This window comes from Gallinula chloropus (genome assembly GCF_964237585.1).
Source record: "Gallinula chloropus genome assembly, chromosome: 22".
Classification (NCBI taxonomy): Eukaryota; Metazoa; Chordata; class Aves; order Gruiformes; family Rallidae; genus Gallinula; species Gallinula chloropus.
The window spans coordinates 8,700,720-8,722,124 of NC_140107.1; the positions used below are offsets into that span (position 1 = coordinate 8,700,720).

Below are 21,405 nucleotides of genomic sequence, written 5' to 3' on the forward strand. Positions count from 1 at the left end.
CTCTTTCTCTCTCCTTCCTCCCCTTCCCCTCATTCTGTGCAGATACAGCTTTATTCAAAAAGCTTTGGTGATTAATTTTAATGTAAGTTATAAATGAGAGCTTTATACAAATGTATCAGGCGTGAAGAGGATTATTTTTCCAATGGATTACCATAAAAATGAAGTCGCTGAAAATGTGCTCTCAACTACCCAGAGATCATCTGTTCTGTTTGAGCTGCCAAATAAAGGAACAGAAGAAGGGAGCTTTCATCTCTGATGAAAGGAAGGGTCAGAAGGTACATCACCATACTATGGTCTGGCATCGTTTCATTTCAGTCTTGGCCCCTTCCAAGCCTCTGCAAACACAAGCCCATAGCTCTGCTCGTCTGAGTACCCTTGCACAAGCCAACGGTGATTACACATGTGAGTAAAGCCCCCTGTGGAAGCAGCCTCTGGATGAGGTGGGTTCTTACCCTTTTAGGGGAGAGGAAGAGAAGAGGGGCTCTCATGTCTACTGTGTCTTACAAAAATCTTTGGGTTCTGCAGAATCTTTTCCAGGAGAATGGAAAAAAAAAAAAGGAGAGTTCAACTGGAAGGTGCCTGTGCTGGGGTTAAGCTGCACTGGCTATGCTCTTTCTTCTGGGTTCAGAGCTGAACCCACCCCTTATCAAACCAGCAGTCCCTGAGTGCTGATGCAGCGAGGAAGCTGCCGCGGAGATAAAAGGGCACTGACAGTGAAGGAGCACAGGGCTGGGACAGCAACAGGTTTGGGTCAGCACAGAAATGGGGCTGAAGTCAGCTAATGAGCACTAGAGATTACGATGGGACATGGTGGGAGAAGAGGACTGTTGTTGACTAGACCCTGTGCTCTGCACTTCTCCCCCTCGAGCCCCATCATGCCACCAGAACTTCACTTGCCAGGACCCTTCTGTTCCCCATCACTGGATCGCTTTAGCTGGAGTGGTGTGCTCAGGTACACACAGAGAGGTACAAAAATGCCTTGCCAGGGCTTGGGCAAACTTTGGTGTGGGAACGGTGGGTGAGCAGCAGGAGCACGGGGGGGGGGGGGAAGTATCATGGAGAAGGAAACTGCCTGAATTCTGCTGGTGACTGCACGAACTCTATGAGCCCAATGTCCTCAGTACCACACTTACCCAACTGCCAAATTCATGTAATTTCTAAGCAAATTACACTTCAGACTGCCCTTTTGCAACAGGAAAGTGGCAACAGAACAATGAGAGAAGTCAGAGGGGCAGGAGGAAAAAAGAGTCTTGGGTTCCTGTCCAGACCAGATATTTAGAAACCATCGGGAGTCTTTCCCTTCAGGAGGAGGATGACATTGTCCGTGTTCTGTTTGTTATTAAAACAATAAAACAATGCAGTTAGGGGGTGAAGGCTAAGTGCTGTGCTTTCCAGCTGGCCACTCACCTCTGGGGACCATCACACCTGACCATACAAACATATCGTGACAGAGCTCACCCCTTTCAGTGTTAATTTACTCTGGGAGGTGAAGCAAACCCTGAAGCACCTCCCATTTATCCTTCCCTGAGATGTGATCTTCCAAGGAATATTATACAGGTGCCCTCAGTTTAGGACTATGTCACTTGGACATGTGTTAAACATCACTGGGAAACTCAACACTGATCTGGTGGGATGAATACACCCTGTCAGGGCAAGGGGTGACAAGCACTTACATCATGCATGCTGCAGCAGCTCTTGGATGTTATTTTAACACAGTCATACCACAGGCAACGACAGCAAATACTCCAGCTTCACCACCCACAGCACAGGAGCTGCTACCAGCACAGGTCATACAGGGCTAAAACGTTTAAGAGAAAGGAGAAGTGACATCCCACCTGGCAAGGAGTTAAATCCTTCATTTCAGACTCTCAAAGTGACAGGGCATTCCCTCCACCTGCCTGCTATCATTATTGATCTCCTTCTGGACAAATAAACCACACGTGGGAAGAAACCCAAGTCACAACAGCTTGGCCAAACTCACCCTATTGTGCAACCAGCTTCTGCCTCTATTGTCCAAATGCAATTCAGGTTATGATCGTAGGGCGTTGGGTAGCCAGGAGACAGTATCCGTCCTGATGACTCTCCTTTGATAGTACCCCCACACTCAGCTGAAAGAAACATATGGGTGAGTGAGAAGATTCATGACATACTACTGTTCTTACTTGGCAACTGTGCAAATCTCATCCTACAAGCACAACAGGGAGTACTTCTTCCCATTTAAAGAGATTCTCAAAGCCTATGAGACAAAGACAAAGGGAGCCATTTAATTTGGGTAAAAGACTGAGTTATCAGGATAACTCTGTGCTGCTGAGCACACTCCCAACGCCTGATGGGCTGTCAGAGCTTCCCTCCACCTTTGTGACTCTGTAGTGAACAAAGGCAGGGCTTGCCAGCATCCTGCATCCCCCAATTCACACACGTGGGGGGAGAGGCATTAAGACATGAATCATTAAGGCATAAAATATCTTAACGATTCCTGGGCGTGATAAAACGAGGCAGCCAACACGTGTCTGTAATAAATGAGCCTCAAAAGCATACAGGAATTTTGAATAAAGTTCCTGTAGCTTTTCAGCAGTTACTGCATAAAGAATGGTCCTCACTCTTGGTTAGGTCACAGTGCCAGTGTCTGAGCACATCACTTGTGACCGTGAAAGTGGCCTTCTGGCTGTTGAGTTCTCTCAGAGGATTTAGCCTGTGAGAACCTCTCCTCCATGTCCTGGAAACAATAGCTAATTATGAAGCTGTCAGGGAACAGAACAGCAGCACTGCATTTGTATACACAAAATTTGGTAGCAGAGTTTTCCAAGCAGGAAGGTATCCTTCTGGAGGGCTACAGGTAAAAGGGAGCTCAAAACTCAGCCAAGAAAAGGCTGAGAGAAATAAAACCTCTGAAGATCTGGAATCAAACACCACCACATAACTCTCAAACAAACATGACTTTCAACTGCCAAACGCCTGGACACACAGTGACATCTGCTATCACCAGAAAGTTTAACATTCAAGTGAAAGGGAAAGGCCTGGAGAAGCAGCATCCTCCTTGCAGTGAAGCAAGAAACCCTGTCACACCTATGCTCAGAGTACAGTGCTTCGCATTAAGGCACCTGTACAAGCTTTGAAGAGATCAGTGTTCTCAGTTTGAAGAAGCCTTAGGTCCTTATAATGGTCTTTATTAACCTGGATGGGCACAAGCAGCATCAGTCAGCATCATCTGTATTAGCAAAGGAGGAAGAAAGGGCGTTGGGTGCGGTGCTGACAAGCCAAGTCCTCGCCAGAGGACACTTTAAAAGCAGGAGTTGTCTCACCTACACAGGTTGGCAGGGGTTGATCCCAAGCTCTCCGCTCCCCAGTCAGGCAGACCAGCACCCTGCTGCCTCGCAGGGTATAGCCAGGGTCACAGCTGAAGGATACAGAGCTGCCAGCAAAGTGTCCCTCGTCATGGACCTTGTAGCCGAACTGTGGGATGCCGGGGTCCTCACATTTAATGAGTTCAAAGCCTGGAGCAGAAGAAGCAGCATCTGTTTTCATCAGCTATTTAACAGCCAGGAGATATTAACACGAGATCATATTAATATTTTCTTCTTAAAATCGTTTGCTGGAGAGAACAAACACCATATTGAAAATTAATACTTTGCTAATTAATATTTGAACGAGATCCCAGAAATCTGGTATCTCAGCTCTGGTCCAAAGTTTCTGTATTGCCACCGCCTCATCCACCACAGAAGAGGTCTGCCAGCACAATGCCTCCCCCACTCCAGTTCCACTTCAGATTACAAGTCCAGCTTCCTCCAGTCGTGCAACTCCAACACCAGCATGCACCAGGACAGCTCGGATTCCCACCTCACAAGCATACTGGGCTAAGACTCACTAGAAAACTGCAGCTCGAAGCCTTTACTGGTGTTCTCGCTGTTGGTGATGAACTCCAGCCACATGCTGCTGGAAGTGCTGTTGATGCTGGTGCCCAGCATTTCAGCGCGGCTGAAGGAACCCAGCAGGCGGGCAGAGCTGTTACTCCCATCATAGACCTGGGAAGAACAAGAAACACATACTAGAAAGCACTTCTTATTTGCTCGAAGTCCAGCCAGGAAGAGTTCCTTGGAAGATGGTGAAATGATCCCAAGTAAGGCTGTGAGGAGCAGGATTCATACCCTGGAGATGGGCATCCTTACACCGGATCTCCTTACCCTGGAGATGCGCATCCTTCCACTGTACTCAGGGCTGTGCTTTCTGAACAGAGCTGCTCCAAAGGTGCAGCACAGCTACTGGGAAGAACAATTTCTTCCTCCAGTGACTCACAGATGTGCCCCGACCCTGCTATCATTTAAGAAAACACAAATGGCTTGGGATTTTTTCCCCCCTTTCCTTTGGATAGCGTGACTCTCTATGAGGATAAAGTGCAACTTCTCACTAGTGGAGATCGATAGCAACTTTCCCCAGGAGCAGATGAGAAGCTGATGACAAACCTGTTGAGGGGATGTAATTTCTTTCACGACGAGTATATTCATCGCATTAGCTGGAAATCTTTTCTTTCCAGTCACTTCTGAGCTGAAAATACCTGGATTACACCTGTCGTGCAGTGCAGAAGTATGGCACTTGAATAAGGACAGAGGCGTTCTCTGGGAAGATGGCTCAGCACAGCAGCAGCACATCTTGTAACATTAATGCCTCCTACAAAACCGTTTCTCTGCGGTTAATAGAAACTCAGCCTGGATTTGTCTCCTATACGGAGTCCTGAAGCTTGTAAATGCAGATTAATCTGAGGATGGGAACGCTGAAGAGCTTGAATCTGGAGTTCTGTATTTAAATAAACCTCTTTTTTGGACAAATTGGCCTTGATTCTTAAAACCACAAAAATAACGCCCAGAGCCTCACACTTCCTCATGTATTAAGAGCTTCCCCTGCACAATTACGCAGAAGGAACTGAAGTTCAGCTGCCATGGGAGGACCCCTGGCATTCCAGCAAAGCTCTGCATCTCAGGGAAGACTTCACAGCAGAAGCACAGAGATATGGCAGATGTATCTCCCATTTTTAATGGATAATTTGTTTACACATCCATCTGCAGACTCAACCAGCCAGGAAGCCTGCAGTGGAAAGGACAGCCTTTTCCAGAGCTCAGCCTCAGCTAACTCCATTACAACTTCAGAACAGCTCTTCAGATCCCACTCTCGTGAGTGGCACAGTAGTGCTTCATGGCTAAAGCCAGAAGAATTACCTTGAGGACATCTCCTGCCTCCAGTTCAAAAGTCCTGGCTTTCAGCTGGATCCCCTTTCCTGGCTGGGTCTGGATGGAGTAGATGCACTCGTGGTTGTTGTTATAGTTTATTGGGTAGTTGGGGGACAGCAGAACGCCTTGAGTTCCAGTGACAGATGAACCACATTCAGCTATATAAAGACACAAAAGCACATTTTAATATCCACATGTGTACTCTGGCCATACAACACATGCAGGTGACTCCTCCAAACAGCCACAGATGCTCACTCCTTCCCATGCCCATCTGCTCACGCATCCATGGATGCTATTTCCAAGCACAGTCAGTAACTGAAGCAGTACTTGGTTGCACTGCTGTCATCATTAAACCTCTGGTGCCTTACGGGAGAGGTAATATCCTCTCCTGAAATGGGCAGGGAAACTGAGTCACGGAAAGTTGGCGTGCTCAAATGCTACCTTGGGCTCCCATCCAGAAAAACATTCCAAAAATCCCTGGAAAACCACCACCTGCTCAAAACAGCGACTGTGTTTATGTTCCTTCCTGATTCATGAACCAGAAGGGAAGTAAAAAGATATTATTAGACTGAAATATTTAAAGCCTTTCCCTGTGTTTATACAAAGCTCATCACATACCTAGACAGCACATACAAACCCCGTGGTATCACATCAACAGCCAGCACAGCACCCAAAGCTCCTGGGCAGACACCACTCTCTCTCCAGACCCACCTCTAGGACAGGAATTCAATACAAAACCTCTGGGTTGTCTGGCAAAACCAACTGAATCTCCTGTGATCTCAATGGGCAACTCTCCAACACCCATCTATTCCCAAGGGTGAGCATGCAGATCTGAGCGTGCAGTGGGGATGCTGGGGACAAAGCTGTCACCCTGCCACCAGACAATGGATCTGGCCCATTACTGGAAAACCAACATGCCAACTCCAAGGCAGCTGCCCAGGGAATTGGGAAATGGAAGCCAGCGTGTCCACCTCGTGATGATGTCCCAGGATCAAGTCTAAACCCTTGTTAAGTACAATTCCTTCTGATTTTGATTCCCCTGATCAGCTTTCTCTACAACCTGATTATTATTCATGCCCAAAAGAGGCTGCTTGTCACAGCAGGATGATGCAACCCTGTGACCTAAGCATTAAGCAGTGCTGGGAAACGCATTCAGCATGACACGACTGAACAGCAAAGCTCAACAGACTGAGAAAGTAGCCTGGCTCTTGCTGGGATGCTCTCTTTGTGATGGCCTTCAAAGGTCACCAACAGAGACAGGGAAAATATTCCTAGCAGGCTTTGCCAGAGTGAAAACAAGGACGAGAGCTGGTCTGATAGGAACAAGTCCTTCGTGGCTCTGGGTGAGCCAGGCAGCAGCAGAGCCTCCAACTTAAAACTGAAGAAAAAAGAATGTTAAATCCTTTTACAAAGGCCTGAAGCATCCTCCTGCCTTTCGGTAGGATCGTAGCACATTGCTACTTCAGATGTTTCACACTGACAGTTATGCTTGGAGGGTCCTGCAGGCTGGGCAGGGGGTGCTCTGCAGACCTTGCCAGACACGAGCATCTGTAGCCCATCTGCATCAGGGATGGACGCCAGAACCCAGCTCAGTGTTGCAGATGAATTCCTCCTCTCCTCTACCCTTAGATTGATTTATTTAGTGTAAATAATGGCTGGAGGGGGTGCAAAAAAAAGGGCTTGGTGGAGAGGAGGGGAAAGGTGTACAGTGCAAGAAAAAACTCCAGAGGGTAAAGCAGAGGTAAAAGCCAGAGGGGGTTTCGCAGAGACATCCATACTAACAGGGAACTTGCATTGCCTGGGATCACCCACCCAGAAGCAGCTTCCTTAGGTCTGGACTATTAAAGCTTTACAGCACTGATTCAAAGGGAGGATGGCCCTAAAACCATGCTGTTTTACAGAAGCTATCCCAAAAGGGATGATGGCTCTCCCCTGTACCATCACTGGGGCTCACCAGTGGCCAGGCTACAGAGGCACAGGGCTCCTGCACTGCCTGCCCTGGTCTGCTGTGTGCTTGGGGCACCCCAACCTGGGAATGCATCGCAGCCCTCCCTGCCACAGGACAGACTGCCTGTCCCTCCCTTGCCCAGGACAGACTGCCTGTCCCTCCCTTGCCCAGGCACAGCCACAGGTCTGAAAGCTCAGTTCCAGCTCCCTCTTCCCCGTCCCTGCACCAACCACCCTGCGAGCCGGGGGATGCCCCCAGCCCGGCCCAGAGCACCAATCCAGCACAGTGTAACCAACCAAGCAAAATGAAAGCACATGACCACCTACCAACACACCTTGGCAGAGGCGAACTCCACACACGCCGTCTCCCCCCGAGGCAGGTGATGCGGGATGCGCCCTCCAGCCGGTACCCGGGGAAGCAGGAAAAGGTGAGGACATCCCCCACTCCGAACTGCAGGCCCTTCCTGATGCTGTAGGCTGGGACCTCTGGCTCATCACAGGGCTCCAAATCGTATTCTAGAGGGGACAAAAGGACATTTACAGAATGGCAGGGTGACATCTTCCACATCGCCCTTCTCCCCATGGAGGGTACCCCATTCCTGAATACGAGGATGAAGAGGGAGCTTTGGTCCAGCTGTGAGGAAGCTCTGTGGAGGAAGCTCCCAGGGAAGATGTGGGTCCTGTTTGAGCTGTGAAGACCAGCCAGGCTTCACACTCAATATGCAGCCCCAGGGTGTCGCCAAGATCTCGACTCAGCCCAAAACACAACAGGTTTGGTTTTCTGTCACTGTTGTCAGACAAGTGAAAAAGTGACATCAGTGGTGACAAAACACGATGGAGATTTGTCATTCTCCCTCTGGTTTAGTCAAGTGAAGATTAATTGATCCAGGTGGGATTTCGGCTGCCTCTGCATTACTAACCCTGGGAATGAACGAGCACAGCCTCCTGCTTGAGGAACAGGAGAGAAGATTCCAGCTGCTGCTAAATGAAAGGTCAGGTAGCGCCACAGCTCATCGCCAAACACATACTTTGGACTGCAGAACATTCTGGAGGAGCCCCGTTTTGAGGGCTGTGATGGGCTGGAAAACAGCAGACCCTGTGGTGTACGATGTACGTACCTAAAAGGAAGCTAAAAATGTACCTGACTCCCATTCACCTTCTCCAAGAGAGGAATGGCATCCCCTGAGACATTAAAAATAACTCCTCTAATTAGATCTTTTGATGCAATTTTTTTTTTTAAGAAAAATATAAAGCCATTTTTCCCCCCATCAAACCGAAAGCTGACTGGAAGTTTCTGCCTGCTTTCCACAGGGCATCCTATGCAAATCCCTGACTTCAGAGGCCATAACAAAGGTGTGGGAAACCAGTTCTGTCTGTGCAGCAGGTTCCATCTGCATCTCTGGCAACAGGTCTGTCTGTCAGTGGCTCAAGCACTCCAGCACCAAACTCCACAACACCATGGGCCTTTCTCTTCCACACCGGCTCTGCCCCGGCGCCCTCAGGGCTAAAAGGTACATTGAGATCCAGAAAAGATCCGCAGCAACACAAGGAGCTTTTGTCTGGTAGCCGATGGTTTACACACAGCCTGTCGGGGCACTTGGGCAGTGAAGGGGACATGTGCTGAGCCAGCAAACACTCAGGCAGTCATTTGTAGGACTCTGGGGTGAAGGACACAGTTAAACACCTTGAGCACTTCAGGCAGAACTCCCCCACAGCAAAGCATTTATAAGCATGAGGACCTGCTCATCACAGGCAAACACGCCTTTACTCAAGCCTCTCCCCAAGAGCACCATGAGCATGCTGCTCCTCACTGAGCAACTTCCACAAATTGGGAATTTCCCTTGAAGGAACCAGTGGTTTGTATAAGCACAGGCAGTTGAAGCCTGCATCCCATGCACAGCCAGATCTTCACCAGCACAGCAGGAGCGAGAAGGGCTGCTGCGCTCAGCAGAACCCCACATCCCTCCATGTCCTGCTACGTGCCCCTGGAGGTCTGCTGGTACCTGCTATTACAGCAGGTCAATTAGAGTAAGCTCAGCAAAAGAAAATACTGTTTCCAGCTCCCTGGCAATGCCAGTGGGCTTGTGGAGACCTGGCCCAGGCTGCATGTGGCGAGCGTTACCTCTAGGACAGGCCAAAGCCAGCTGCAGAGGCCGGGCTGTGGGATGAGCATCTGAGTGGAACAGTGAACCAAAGGAAAAAAGAGACCAGACGGACAATGGGAGTGACCAGCTCTGCTTTGCTCCTTTATCCAAGAACTCCAGATTGCTCAGCGTTGCCTTCCAAAAGATCCCATCTGCCCCAGCTTCCCCTGCTGTAAACGCTGTGCCTACTGCAGTGATTGTTCTCTGATAAACAGAGGAGGAAGGCATCTGGAGGAAAGGGGGCTAAGTGTACCCCACAGAAAACGTGAGCTGGAACAGCAGGGACAGAGCAGGAAAGATGATGGTGGGAAAAGGCAACAAACATGGGGCAGGGGAACAAGAGGAGTGGCCATCAGTGACCCAAATCACATGCACGGCACCAGCAGAAAGTTATTCCCATGGTTTGCAGAAAAACGGGAAGGCAAGGAATGAGGCCTTTGTCTGTTCCTCTCCTTACCTGAGAAGGTGATGTTGAAACCCTCATAGGACATGGAGAAGTCTGAGATGAAGCGAATTTGTGCTGAGAAGTTCCCGAAGAGCCCTGCACTGAGCGGGGCAGGGAGACGAGAGCCCGTCAGCTGCTTCAGGGGCTGAGCAAAGCTGGTATTTTCGGTGATGAGGAGGTAGTCGTGGCCATTCTCCAAGTGAAAGGTATGGAAGGTGAAGAACACACCTGCAAGGGAGTAAAGGGAGAGATGACTATCTCTGGTCTTCCCAGCAGGATGTCTGTCTGGCCGTGTTCATACGGCTTCCCTTCATCCCAGGGCCAAGGACCCCCTCCTCTCCCTGAGATGACACCGTTATTAATTCTCTGTTTTCCAGTAACAGCAGCCCAATGGAGAAGGAAAAGTGCATTCATGTTAGAAATGAACTAGATGAGAAAATCAAAGCATGGGTATGGCACCGGGGCCAGAACAGAGCTTGTGTAAGTCAGGAACCGAGAGGACACGGGCTCACTTGAGGGACAGACCAGCTGAGGAAAGGACCAGGTCTGGCAGCTCAGAGCAGAGTCTTATTTTAAAAGTATTGGCCTTTAGATGGGGAGCAAGAACAGCAGGAGCTGTAGCTGTGAGGACTTAAACCCAACAAAACCAAGTTATGTTCGGGAAAGAATTCATGCCTAGAAAAATAGGACTTAAGCCAAATATCAAGGTCAGAGAGGCTTTTCCAGAACACAGAGTACCCAGCAGTGTGACTGCAGGGATTTCCTACCCTGGGACCGGCTGCTGGTGGCTGCAGGTCTGAGGACACAGGATGAATCACACACAGACCTGTGTTTCCTCAGCCACAGGCGGCTCATAACCCATCCCCATGCACGGCCCACGCGAGGGACACACCACAGCAGCACCGTGGGAAGCCACGTGCAGCCACCACAGAGCTGGGCACAGCATGGAGGGTCCCCACGGTCAGCCCAGGTCTCTCCAGCAGGACTGGATCTTGGAAGCAAAGAGAACCCTACACTTTTATTCACGTTATATGGGCAAAAATAAAAGCCACAACAGATCCAGCTACTGAAAGAGACACCCAAGAGAACTGTGTTGCCTCTTCTCTCCCAAATTCAATTTCCCTGATTCGAAGCATTTCAGCAAGAAGGCTGTGACCTCCCTGCTTTTGTAACTGAACAAGAAAGGAGGAAGGGATTACTCACAGTATCCTTCCCACCTACAGACACAAAACAGTAAGTACTCCAGGCTTCATGCTGGAATTCAAGCACAATTAGAAACACTTATTCTGTGGAAAATAATCCCAACTTTGAAAAACAATAAACAGCAGTGACAGCTTCCTGAGAGCAAAGCGAGGCAGGATCATCTAACAGACACCCTGTCACATCCCCTCACACCAAGTTAACAAGCCCAGGCGATGCCTACCCATCGAGAAGCCTCTCTGCACTTACACGGCTGCTTTCACCCACAGCTCTCTGCAGTCTGAGCACCACAGGCCAGGCTCCCAAGCCCCCCCCTGCTCACACCAAACTGAGCTTTACACTCCTCCCAACCCCACTGAACTCAGCAGGGTGACGTGCCTCCTCTGTGCACACACATGAGCTGTGATCTGCTCGTCGGGCACCATGAGAGCCCAACCTCTGCGCACACATCAGGGGTGCCCAGTGGCATGAGCAAGTTGCTTCACTTAAGCCCATGATGGACACAGAGACCACCAGCCTAGAGAGACCAAGGGTTGTCTTGCTCTGCATCCCACCTCTGCCAAAGCACAGCATCAGCTGCTTCAAAACCAAGCACAGAAGATCTCTAAACAAGGACCAGAGGAATAAAATCCATCCTTGCTTCCCCTCCCCCATTAATTTCTGGAGGATGAGCCCAACCTAGAGATTGATTAACACGCTGAAGCATTAGATGTAATATCCATCCTAACAGCTTTTTATCAGCATCAAATTACAACTCTGAATATTCCTTCTATCCTGACATCTATCCAATTTCTTTTTGAAGATGTACTGGTCACATGCATGCGGGTTTCCTTCCAAAAAATGAAGGACAAAGAGATTGGTGACCAGTACAAAGCCCTTCCCATGGAAATCACTGGACTGGGAAGCAGCAGGACCCCCAGGACATCCCAAGTGCCCTGTTCTCACCCCATCTTCATCCCTGTCACACAGCTCCTTGCACCTCATTAACCTTCAGTGTCCCAAGCAGAAGCATTTGTGTGACTCGGGGCTGAACAGCCCCCAGAAGGGGTCTTGACTGACAATCCTTCCTTTTATCCAGCTATACGGAGCCTGGCAGGAGCTGTTTGATCCCATTGTTCTCCCCCACAGGTAGGAAGCATCTAACCACTTCCAGATGTCTGGTATTCTTTCCAGCTGACTGAGAACAGAGATGAGCTGCTCCAGCCTGACATGTGGTGAGACGCAGCGAACACCAAACGTCTGAAGTTCTCCCTGCTTACAGACTGACCATACATTTACACCCTGGCCTCTACAGAGCCCAACCTAAGGAACAGAAATAGCACCACTCTACTGAAATCAACACAGCAGCAGAGGAACATGAGCGTAATTCAGCCCCCAGAACTGGGAGGACAGCCTCTGACTCCAGGTTTTTTAAGAAAACAACTCCAATGACAGGGCAGGAGGCCCCTCCAGCAGCAGTGCCAGTTAAGGGCTGTGTAACTGCAGCCATAAGGGCTAATTGCAAACCCATTTTAAAGGATTTGTGACTCTGATTAAACCTTTGCTCTGCTTTGAAATTTACTGTGGTGCAAAATGCCTCTGCAAGAGCAAAGGCTTTTTTCCCCACTCTCTGTAAAAGGAACAAGAAAACAAATTATAAGGAAAAGAAATCACTCTGAAGTTCTTGGATTAAAAATGATAGTCTCTCTTTAAGTATTTAAATACCTTTAAAATTAAGCTGCTTTTAGAACTCAAATTCTACAGCTCCTGAGTCCATAAAGTAAATCAGTGTCTGCAGTCACATAAAAATAACTATTATAACAACCAACTTGTTCAATTAAGGGACCCGTGTGCCGGCCACGCGCGAGATGTTCATAAAGACCCCGGAGTCAATAACCTGAGACCAGCTTTTATGGGGCAGATCATCCCTGCTCAGTCACCAGCTTGGCAGCCAGCAGCCTGCTGGTGTGGGGGCACGAGCCCTGAACTGAGCCCTGTGGGAACTGAGACTGCCCAGGCCCGGGACAGCAGCAGCACTGTGCACCCAGGAAAACATCAGCAGCACAGTGTAAGACTAGAGGAAGACAGACCAGGTGCAGTGGCAAAGGGTTTAGGCACATAAATATATCCCCTGCTCACAGCTGAGCTGTTAAAGCTTCAGGGCTCAGGAAGCACCGATCAGCAATCACTGATGTGATCCCCAAGAACAGGGAAGCCCAAGACAAGGACAAAGCCCCAAGAGAAGGCTCTGCTGCGGTGAATTTAGCCAACAACTAGAATCAGCTTTTCCAAGAGCTTGATATCCAGCTTCTCCTTGTGTGACCAACATGGTCAGGTTCAGGATGTTCAGAACCAGGGCTGAATTTTTTGGGTGATCCTGAAAGAACAGCATTGCTCTAGGGGGTGTGCTGCTTCCTGTCACACTGAACTGGCCACAGCAGGGTCTTTTACAGGATGGGAGACCAAAGCCCCCAGCTTTGCGCAGACACACCTTTGCCATCCAAAAATGAGCCGTGTTTTTTCAAGCCTTGCTCAGAGGATTCCCTTCTGATGTTGGCATGAAAGCACACAGGCCATCAGAGTTACACTTTCTCACATAAAAGAGCGTCAGTGAGTCTGCTGCATCGTGCTTAGCTTAGCTACAGGATAATGCCGTGCCTCATCCCGGAGCTGAGCCCAAGGCAGAGTGGATTAATGAAGACTGGATTGCTGATACTCAACAGAATACTTTTCTCAGCATGTGATGGTTCCCTTAATGCACTGTGCTGCTCGCTGACAAGTTTATTTGCTGTAATACAAATGGTATTTGCAAAATTGGCTCATGATAGCTCCTGTCGTGCTGGTATCAGGTAGGATGAGACAGTGATATAAGAGTTTATACCCTCTGTGCTTAGCCCAAGCAGGTACCGACTGGATCAGGAGAAATTACCTCCCACCCCTGTACATAAGACTTGCTCCCTAATCGTCAGTGACTCATTATCACAAAGTTTTCCTCCAAGACAAGAGATCAGCCTGTGCTGCACAGGAGATTGGACTAAACAGGTCCAGACTTGGCAGGACAAGGATGGAGCTGAAAACTGAGAGCCTAAGTTCTGTCCCCCACATTTGTTTCCCCCTGACTGCTGTCCTCTGGTCCATCTCTAACACCACTCTAAGGTGAACGTTTCTTACCTTTTCCATGTGATGTTTCTATTGTCCATGTGCAGTTCAAGTTATTTGGATAAAAATCAGGGAAGCCTGGGGATAAGATGGTACCACTGGAACCCCGAATGTAACCTCCACATAGAGCTGAGAAAGAGAAAGGAAAACAAACCAGAAGGAATTCAATAATTCAAACCCCATCACCAGCCAGAAGAGTATCTGTTCTCCTGAATGTCAAAACAAAGCCCAAACATGGAAATCAAACAAACTACCCAGACCAAATGTCACTGCCAGCTTTGCAACTCCTGCGTTGCTTTTGCAGTTGGTCTGGAAAGGAAGCGTGTGCTGCCTCCCACAGATGTTCTCCTCACCCTCACAGCTGGGCAATGGCCGGCTCCACTGGAAGTTTGGCTCACACTCCAGGGCTTCGCTGTCACTCAGGGTGTAGCCCGAATCGCAGCTGAAGGTCACCAGTGCTCCCACATAGAAATCATTCCCGTGGCGCTGGCCGTTCACTGGGATTCCCGGATCCAGGCAGTGGTCTGACTGGAGCTTCACAGCTGTGGCAAACAAACCCACCCGTCAGACCACTCAGAGGCTGCAGAGCCCGATGTGAGGGGAATGTTCAACTTCTCCTACGAGCTCAAACTCCTACTGGTTATCCCCCAAGTCAGGATGACACAGACAGAGGAACCCAACTCTGCCTCCTAAAACCAGTAATACTGTGTAGATGCTAAAATAAAAATAAAAAAACCCTCTAAGCATCCAAGATGGACAAAAAGCAGAAATGGTCACTTCACTTGCAGCAGGTTCCCATCCTCCCATCACCATGAGAGGGCAAACTGTGAGTCCACAGGGCCTCTGATTGAACCCATTGTGCTGCCCGAGGCGCATCGTGACCTGCACAACCTGCACTTACTTTCATATCGGATCTGAAAGCCTATGTCAGAGTGGCTTTTGTCAGTGGTGAAGAGGAGGTAGAGGTAGTTGCTGGTGCTGATGAGGAACTGGGGCACCTGAGTCCCATCATAGATGCCTATCAGTGGGGAAGAATAGGACCGGCCATCTCGCACTTCCAGGGTGTCGTAATTCACCTCGGTCTTAAACCTGAAGGGGACACAAGGATGTCTCTGTGAAAAAGCAGCGTGACTATTTTAACTCATCACAGTCCCACACACACTCTAACGACTAGAAGGAAACACAGGCTGTGGGGCAACATGTGGGTCTGGGTGTTTGGGCCTTTGGCTGGCTGAGCATCTGAGGAGAACACGTCACCCCCCTCAGATGTGGTCGGGTTTATTGCTGATCCTTCACCTGCTCCATCTGCTGAGACCAACCAGTCTTGGCAGCAACAAGTGTCTTAATGCCACATCAACAATCGTCTCTCGGCTGTACAGTCCAGGTTCAGGAACGTACAGCCCTCCTCAAACAGCAGAATGGAGGGGCACAAGCCAAGAGACTCGGCACTCCCCAGTCTGGGCCAGATTCCTCACTGCAGCTCCTCCTGGCAGCCTCCAAAAACCTGTCCCACACACGTCTGGAATAGCACTGCAAATCAACAGGAGTCAGTCGAAACAAGAAGGGAAAGGTCCCCGTTTCCCACCTTTTCTCCTTGAACATGAGGTGAATTTTAACATCTGGGCAGGAGTTAACAAGGAAAAAAAGGAGAACAAGAGAACTTTACTGCCCAACACAACGCTGAGCTCTTCCCTTCCTGTCTCCTCTGAGGGTGCCCAGAGCTCAACACTGCTGGAACCACCAAACCCCACCACAAACCCAGGAGAAGCACGGGCTGAGGCACCTGTCGAAGGTGATCTTGATGGGGTAGCCCGGCTGGGCTTCTATGACCCAGGCACAGCTCAGGGAGTCCTTGTAGAAGCCAGGCCAGCCTGGGGACAGGATGGTCCCGCTGGGTGACGTCAGGTGGCCTCCACAGGGCGCTGGGGACAAGGAAAGGACACAATTCAGGTGAAGGACATCACGATCCACCCTACCCTCCCTGCCAGGCAGCACCGTCCAGCAGCTATTCACACGTTATTATTTCTCACACGTCACAAACGATCAGAAGCAGATGAAAGGACACCACCAGCTGTAAGAAATTGCCTTTTCAGCTGAAACTGAGGATGCAGCAGCCTGCTCGTGCTTCTGTGGGAGTCAGTAACCTGACCTTGGGCAGCGGCTCTAAGGGGACAGCGTATAATAATAATTATTAGATATAAAAGCAGAGAAAACTGCAAGGTCAGTTTGCATTTCACTAGCTGCAGGTGCCAGAAAAATCTTTCATATCTGTGGTAATTGAGTCATGTCTTTCCTTCCACAAGGGACACCATGAGACTGTGGTGTTCATGCCGCTCCGCGGTCCCTTGTGCCGTCTCAGCAGCTAAAGGCACATTATTATCTTTTCCAGAGAAAGGACACTGGATCTCCTGGACCTGAAGTACAATAACTTATAGCCCTAAATAACTGCAACATATTGTCCTTTAGAAATCAAATGGGATGGAAAAGCGCGTCTCTGCTCCCAAGGGTTTGCGCTCCCCAGCCCAGCACTTCACAGGACTCATCACCCAGACGTTTCCTCACGTCCTGCTGAGCCAAGTCACCGGTGCTGCTCACACCATGTCACCATCAGAGTCTCCTCCAGGAGCTCTCGCAGGGCAGAGCGGGCCCATCACCCCCCAGCACACACCACATCGCGTCCCTGCAGACCAAGGGGACCGACCCTGCTCCCCCAGAGCAGCTGCTGAAGCACCAGCCCAGGGCCAAGCCCGGTGCCAGCTCTGCACGGGGCTATGGAACATCACAGGAGGTATGACCTTAAATACCTACAGAAGTCTGGGCCTAAAGCCTTCCCTGCTCATCTGAAGGATGCCAGAGGATCTGAACCAGTTGTTTTGCACAAGAGGCTCCTTTCTGCCCCAAAGCTACCCAACTTCCTGTCCACACTTCCCCTTTTAACTTTCTTTAGGTCTCTTTCTTTCCCATTCATTTTTTCCATCACTAAATGGTACTTTACAGCTATGTACTTCCTCCTTGTTTAAACAGGCTAATTAAAACATACACTTAACAAAATGCATGCTGAAGGCTGAGTCAAAGAAATCACCTCAGCATCACAGAAAAAACTGCACAAGTTAATGGCATAAGGTTATCAAAGCTTCCAAAGAGAAAAGTTGATGGAAAGTGCATTATTGAATGTGTGTTTCTCTTCTGTAGCTACAGATACATAAACGCCCATGCTTGGGAAAGTAATAGAAACTCTGAATCAAACCTAAAGATATCTTATTGTCAGCTGCTTGCAAAAGAAAATTACATGATAATATAAAAAAAAAAGTCTGGCTTCTCACTACAAAGAAGTTATTGAATCCAACTGACACCTCCTCCTTTGAATATGAAAGGCAATGGACCAGCTTGTGCGACTGCTGCTGCTCATCCACCTGAACGATGCACAAGCAGCTACTCAAATCATCGCTCAGCAGCACGGTACTTGTTATTCAAACTGCTGTAAACACCAGTGCAGGGCATCGCTGCCCTGAGAACACCGGGCAGAGAGAGACTTTCCACTTCTAATGAGCTCTTCCTTCACTCCCTTTGCCACAGCAGAAGCTTTAGAGGTCTAGGGAAAAAGCTTTGGAAGCTGTGTTAAAGGCTTTAATTCAACCCACCTCCCTCAGCTCTGGGCTGTCACACTGGTGTGGCAAAGAGATGCCAGCTCCAAATTTCTGGCTCCTGATGGCCAGAGTCTGTTAGACAGGACGGATGCACCACACAGACATGATGCAGGTATGTGTGTGTACGAGTGTTTGCAGCAACAAGTTCACTTCTCAGAGTAGAGATCTGTACCTTTGACTTCTTCTGTTACACATATTTTATATGTATTAAAAATCAGGACGGAAAAAGCATCACCATGTATCTCTGTTCTTTAATTCCCTTCATGACAAGAGCGGTTGGGAAGCTTTTAGTCATCAATAAATCAAAGCTTTTTTATCACTGTTATTGGAAAAGCACCTGTTGTAACAAGATCCAAATAATACACATCATTTATTTCACTCAACAACAGAAAACAAGAGCTCAGTGCTTGTGGCTATTGGACCAATGCTTTCTCCTACACAAAGTCTCCTGTGCAAACACCACCTTGTAATGTCCTGGCCAGAGCTAAGAACCAAGTCCAACAGTCCTTCAGCTCTCAAGGACACACACCCCTGGCTGTGTGCTGGCAAAAGCCCTCCCACGAGGTCAGATAACCTTCACTGTGGGTTACCTGACAGACACCCACATGGACAAAACTCCTCTCCTATTTTTCCCAGAAGGCTGCAAGCACCAGGAGGTCCTTCTCTCCCTGGGGCGCATGTCCAGACTAGTAGGAAAGCTAATCAACTTTACCTTCACATCTGAGCACTGCATTGTTCCAGACCACATTCCCTTCCTTCAAGATGCAAGTGATGGTTTCTGAGCCGTGGGTCCTGATGAAGCCCTCGTCGCAAAGGAAGGACACGGAGCTGCCGAGCTGGAGACTGTCCCCAAACCGCTTCCCGTTCACGGGCACGCCAGGGTCAGGGCACTCGTTGTGCCGGAACGCTAAGAGAGAAAGGGGAGAGAAGAGTGAATATAACCCGCTTCCCCCACGTGTGCCCAACTCAAAAGGAAGCATGTTGGACCACAAACTTGGGAATTAAATGGTAGTTTCATGTCTTTTCTGTGGAGACAACACTTGATCGTCCCCCTGGACATGATCCTTCCCTGGGGCTTCTTCACAAAGAGCGTGGGACTTGGATTTGGCTCAGCAAAGGTGTCTCCCACAGGTATAAGTCACCCTGGGGTAGAAATCACATCACCACCTCTTCTCTAAGCTGCTGAGACACCCAAGAACATGTTCCCGCCAGTCAACTTCTCATCTAGCTGAAGGCATCTAGATTCTTCTGGTCCCTGTCTCTACTGCAAGTGCTCATTTGCAGAGAGGAAGGATGAGGTTACAATCATTTGCATCCAGGAGGTGTGGAGGTACAGGGGCCAGGAAAGACCCTGCACAACCAAATTAGCACCTATGAAAAGTCTTTCACCTAGGAAAACGCACAGGTTCTCAAAGGAGAGGAAGATTTTTACCAGCTCAAGCAAAACCACAGTGCACACGTGTGTCTGCATAGGGGGAACATAAGTTAAGCGTTAACGAGGACAAATGAAAGCTTTAAGGCCCTGTGGTTAAAAGTAAGGGTCCCCTCTGCGTGTTCTGAGATTGACTGCCAGACAGTCCCCGACCTTGTCATCGTTACCAGGGTAAAGCGAAGGACACGCAGCAATTACCTCCCCCGGTGCTGCAGAGTCTCGCACGGAGCCGCACAGACACGTCGCTCTGTTTAAAGGCCTGTCCTTTTCCAGCAGTTAAAACAGGGCCAGCCAACCAATCAGAAAGTAAGTCTGTAGCCTTAATTCCCTATTAAGTGCATAATTATGTACTATATCTTCATATGCTAGGAGGTGGTCCTCAGAGATGAGCAGCATATGAAAGATTAAAGCCTCCAGATTAATTACACACACATGCTTTTAATATCTTTAATGCACTTGACCAAATTCAGATGAGTTCTGGATTTCCTACAGAGCATCGTTACTCTTATAATACCTTGTTAGATACCTTGCTAAAGGGGAAAACACAAGCTGAATCCATTCCTTGTGCTCTTTTATCTGTCCCTTGTAGCAGTATGTTGTCTGCCCCAGACCTACACCGAAGGGAAGGGCAGCAAGGTGTCTGAGGAAGGCTTGGGAGCTCCCTTTACAGACCTCAAGCACTCAGAACAGATTAGCTCACGTATACTTAAGAGTCATTTACAACAATAAAAAGATGCCTTTATGAATGTCTTCATAGAGGGGACAGGCACAGCTCCCAACACAGGTGTGGATGTATCAGAGAGCACCCGGAGGCACTGCTGGTGGTTCCAGATGAGGCATCTCCCTGCGTACAGGACCAGGACTGAATCCTGGGTATGTGATACTACCACACCCAACCTACTTCATCAGATGAGCCTTCAGCCTGCTGTACTGTGGCAAATGATTTCTTAAGACCTCCGATTTTTTTCCTTTAAACAGAGGATTTGCAATCATAGCTAGAAAGGCTATTAATTTAGCTGTGCCACTAAAGGCTATTATAACAAAGTCATTTATCAGTTCTGCTGAATAGGTTTAATAATGCTCTTTAGAAAATTATAGGACAATACGAGGATAAAATTACTGTAGCATTCATTGGAGATTTGAAGACTGGACTTACGTGAAGCCAAATACATCTGCAGAAGTTTCAATGCTCTGGACTCTAAGGCATTGCTACGTGCTTTCCTTTATCTTCAGAGTCCCACATGCTTTCATATGTCAGCAAATGATGGCAGTGCTGATAGACAAACACAACCAGGAGAGAGCTAATGGCTCCTCCTGATCTGCACCCAGCTGCCCACAAAGGTGTCTCACCTCAGTGAGCAGAAGGGAGGCAAGAGGAGCAGCGAAACCACGTACCACCACAGGCTGATGGGGGGATGGAAACCCCACCCAATCCATGTACAGATAATCCAGGGCCAAACTGCTTCTGCAGGCTTCACAGACAGAAAGAAACTGCACCATCAACTCGAAGCTTGAAACCTCAATTACCCCAGCACAAATGGGAAGCAACCCCCAGTTTTCAGATTTACTCTGGATTTGTAATGGTTGAAGTGAGGCCAAACTCTCACCCTTTAGTCCCCACAAGAGTTCAGAGCTCAGAATGGAAACCAGAAGCAAGGATGGGGCACTTACTGGTGAAGGTTATGTTGAAGCCTCTCTTCTCCATGGAGTGGTCAGTCTGGAACTCCAGCCTGGCTACGTGACCGCTGCTGGTCAGCGAGGAGGGGATCTGGTTTCCTGAGAAGGTCCCCAGCACTGGAGACTCAGCAGTCCCACCATCCTTCACAGCTAGGAAATCAAACTGGGGCTCCACATCAAAATCATTGAAAGCCAAGTGAATCCGGCTCTCGGGTTTAGCTATAATTAACCAAACACAGTGCAAGCTGCTGCCGTATTCTTCAGGGTAATTTGGTGACAGCACAATCCCAGATGGGGTGGTGAAGTTGAAAAAGCAGGAAACTGCAATGAGAAATCACCATCAATCACACAGCCCAGTGCTCTGACACGCTGCTGTCTCCCCCTCCCTCCCTCCCTCCTACCCCTCCAGCTGGGTGATTCCCCCAAATTCCCAGCCCCTTTGCTTCTCAGAGGGGATTAAAGGAAGGAAGGGCTCAGTGCTCCATTCACTGCTCGGTGTCAGTGATTTATTTGCGTGGGGAAGAAGCGACTTCAAAGCCAGTCTCAGGTCCTG

The 21,405-nt window shown here is 49.0% G+C and overlaps 1 protein-coding gene across 1 annotated transcript in view; it reads right to left on the bottom strand.

Annotated features, from left to right (window-relative positions):
* CSMD2 (CUB and Sushi multiple domains 2) overlaps positions 1-21,405 on the bottom strand; it is a gene marked incomplete at both ends in the record, with an annotated part of 270,482 nt that overhangs the window by 84,441 nt on the left and 164,636 nt on the right. The window contains 12 exons of the mRNA XM_084274397.1: positions 1,982-2,108; positions 3,303-3,494; positions 3,866-4,022; positions 5,211-5,380; positions 7,497-7,685; positions 9,771-9,986; positions 14,109-14,225; positions 14,450-14,638; positions 14,998-15,185; positions 15,880-16,018; positions 18,456-18,650; positions 20,847-21,173. Of these exons, the coding sequence (XP_084130523.1) occupies positions 1,982-2,108; positions 3,303-3,494; positions 3,866-4,022; positions 5,211-5,380; positions 7,497-7,685; positions 9,771-9,986; positions 14,109-14,225; positions 14,450-14,638; positions 14,998-15,185; positions 15,880-16,018; positions 18,456-18,650; positions 20,847-21,173 (2,206 nt within the window). The remainder of the gene's footprint in view (positions 1-1,981; positions 2,109-3,302; positions 3,495-3,865; positions 4,023-5,210; positions 5,381-7,496; positions 7,686-9,770; positions 9,987-14,108; positions 14,226-14,449; positions 14,639-14,997; positions 15,186-15,879; positions 16,019-18,455; positions 18,651-20,846; positions 21,174-21,405) is intronic.